This window comes from Galeopterus variegatus, unplaced genomic scaffold (genome assembly GCF_000696425.1).
Source record: "Galeopterus variegatus unplaced genomic scaffold, G_variegatus-3.0.2 Scaffold3826, whole genome shotgun sequence".
NCBI lineage: Eukaryota > Metazoa > Chordata > Mammalia > Dermoptera > Cynocephalidae > Galeopterus > Galeopterus variegatus.
The window spans coordinates 47,080-49,780 of record NW_007729937.1 but is presented as its reverse complement, the minus strand read 5'-3'; the positions used below and the strand labels follow the sequence as shown (position 1 = coordinate 49,780).

The following is a 2,701-nucleotide window of genomic DNA, read 5'->3' as shown; positions in this document are numbered from 1 at the left end:
GCCCTGTTCTTCCCGAGGGAAAGCAGATCCACAGCATTCATTTGCAGTGAGCCATTAGCAAGCTTTAGAAGTTTCCCATCAAATTCCCTAGGCCCCTGAAACCGTTATGATCCATTTTGATGATGAACCAAAGCAAAGAGACAGTATTGTTTGCAATTTTTTAAAAAGGAGAGTTCCAATTTTTGAGGGTTGCTCTGAGGTTTTTGGTCTAGTTCTCATTTTAAAAATATTTTTCTTTTCTTCCTTTCTTGGTATTCCCACAGTGCTTTGCAGACCACATTCTGAAAGAACTGGACCATTTTCCACTTGAGAAGAGAAGCGAGGTGGTCATTCTGTTTTCTGCTCACTCACTGCCAATGTCTGTAAGTAAGAACATTTTGGTGGATGAGACCTAGTGGTGGAGGACTGGGTTGTTTCATTTTCTAAGTGTGTAAAACGAACCCGGTTTCCATTATGTCCTAAGCCCAGTGGAAGAATTAATTCTAAAATCCCAGACTTAACTCGGTACTAACTTTAGTAGACTCACTTCTTGAAACCGTATAATATTGTAAATAGATCTTTTCTTTTCTTTTTTTTTTTTTTTTAAAAGATGACCGGTAAGGGGATCTCAACCCTTGGCTTGGTGTTGTCAGCACCACGCTCAGCTAGTGAGCAAACCGGCCATCCCTATTAGGATCCGAACCCGTGGCCTTGGTGTTATGAGCACCGCACTCTACCGAGTGAGCCACGGGCCGGCCTGTAAATAGATCTTTTCTTAATAACCCTCTTTAAAATGGTAACATGAAGATATTTTCATGTATGAGAATTTCCAATCAGTAGGACAGTTAAAAGAAGACTGCGTTTGACTGCCCTGTTGAAGGTATTCAGCCTGATGTTTCAGTGTGTTGATTTTACAGTCTCCATTCAGACTAAGCGCTCTCGATCCCATTCTTTCGTCCTCAAGACATGGTAGGGGCTGTTTGAATTCCAGGAAGCAATTACAGTTGTCAGCTAAGACTGTGAACTACATTTTGGCAAGTGAATACAGAGTGAATCAAGTTGTGATCTGGTTGCTTCTTAGTTCATCATATTACACTGGGTTGTTCATTAAAATACTGCAATCTGTGCCATAGATGTTGCATTTTTGGAAGCAAGAGTGATCAGGCTAGTATGCTGTATGATATATGGAAGTGCTTGGAATAAGTAAGCAGTTTCATCAGCTCTGAACTAGCATTGTGTCCTAAAAACATTGCTGTCCGAGCCAGAGAGGTGGACAGTTACATTTTCTTAGGCATTAAAGTTTTAACTCCATGGTTAATGGAGTCAACCTGGATGGCCGGGGCCACTCTTCTAACTGGTCCTTGCCGCCACCTGGTGGCCATCAGGGTCAAGACCTTTGCAGTTTTTCCACTCCCACCGCTCAACCGGGCAGCTGCTGTTTCAGCAGGAGGTGGCCCTGGAGATAAATTTCTCTCTTTGGAAGCCTGCCTATTTTATTTTAACAGGTTCCTGTTCTCTTTTCTGGTGTCACACAGCTCTTCTTCACATGTTTGTCCTCTGCCCTGCCCTCATCCTATGTGTGATGAGACCATGTCTGAAATACCAGAAGGGAAGCTCTTAAATCGGGCCAGGAGGAAACGCATTTTTATGCATGAATGCTTCAAGGTGCCCCCTCGCCTCCTCTCACCCTGGGCTCACGTCCCTTTCTTTTTCTCAGGGACTGAGCATGTTGCTTCCAGGTTATTTTGCTGCCTGAGAGTCCTGTGTGAGACTGAGAAATGCCACGAAGTCGTGAGGATAAGACAGGGGTGGGGAAGATGGTGGGATTGTCGAGGAGGAAAACTGATCTATAGCAAGCTCTTCTTTTCCCCTACATTCACTTCTAATGATGTTTTGAACTTTTTATTTTAAAATAATGTTTGGACTTGTAGAAAAATAGCTAAAACAGTACAGAGCACCCATATACCCTCTATTCAGCTGCTCCTGATGTTAACATCTCACATAACCATGGTCCAGTTATCAAAACTAAGAAATCAGTATTGGTATAATACTGTTAACTAAGCTCCAGGCTTTATTTGGATTTCACCTGTTTTTCCACAAATATCCTTTTTCTGTCCCCGGATCCAATCCAAGATCACATGCTGCCTCTAGTCATTATGTCTCCTCAGTACCCTTCAATCTGTGACAGTTTCTCATGCCTTCCTTGTCTTTCATCACCTTGATATTTTTGGAGAGTTATTTTGCAGAATGTCAGTTATTTTGTGGCATGTTCCTCCATCTGGATTTGTCTGATATTTTCCCATCATTAGATGTGGTTATGCCATATCACCAAGAGCACCCCAGGGGTGACATCCCTTCTCAGTGCATCATAGCAGGGGGTCCATGATGTCAATACGTTTTACTGCTGGCGATGTGATCCCTGGTCACTTGTTTAAGGTGGTGTCTGCTGGATTTGACCATTGTAAAATTAACATTTTTCTCTTCGTAATTGCAAATATCTTGGAGGAGGTACTTTGATGTTATGTGAATACTTTGTGGTTCCTCTGACTATTGCCACTAATTTTAGCATCCACCAGTGGATCTTGTCTGTAGCAATTATCGCATTGCTGTCTTAATGATAACTTTGTATTTCCTTCATTCCTTCTACATTTAAGCTTCTAATGGCTTTTTTTTTTTTTTTTTTTGCTCAAAAAAAAAACTTTTTTTTTTTTTTTTTTTTTTT

The 2,701-nt window shown here is 41.5% G+C and overlaps 1 protein-coding gene across 1 annotated transcript in view; it reads left to right on the top strand.

Annotated features, from left to right (window-relative positions):
* FECH (ferrochelatase) overlaps positions 1 to 2,701 on the top strand; it is a 40,587-nt gene that overhangs the window by 31,357 nt on the left and 6,529 nt on the right. Inside the window, exon 7 of the mRNA XM_008586094.1 lies at positions 264 to 362. Within this exon, the coding sequence (XP_008584316.1) occupies positions 264 to 362 (99 nt within the window). The remainder of the gene's footprint in view (positions 1 to 263; positions 363 to 2,701) is intronic.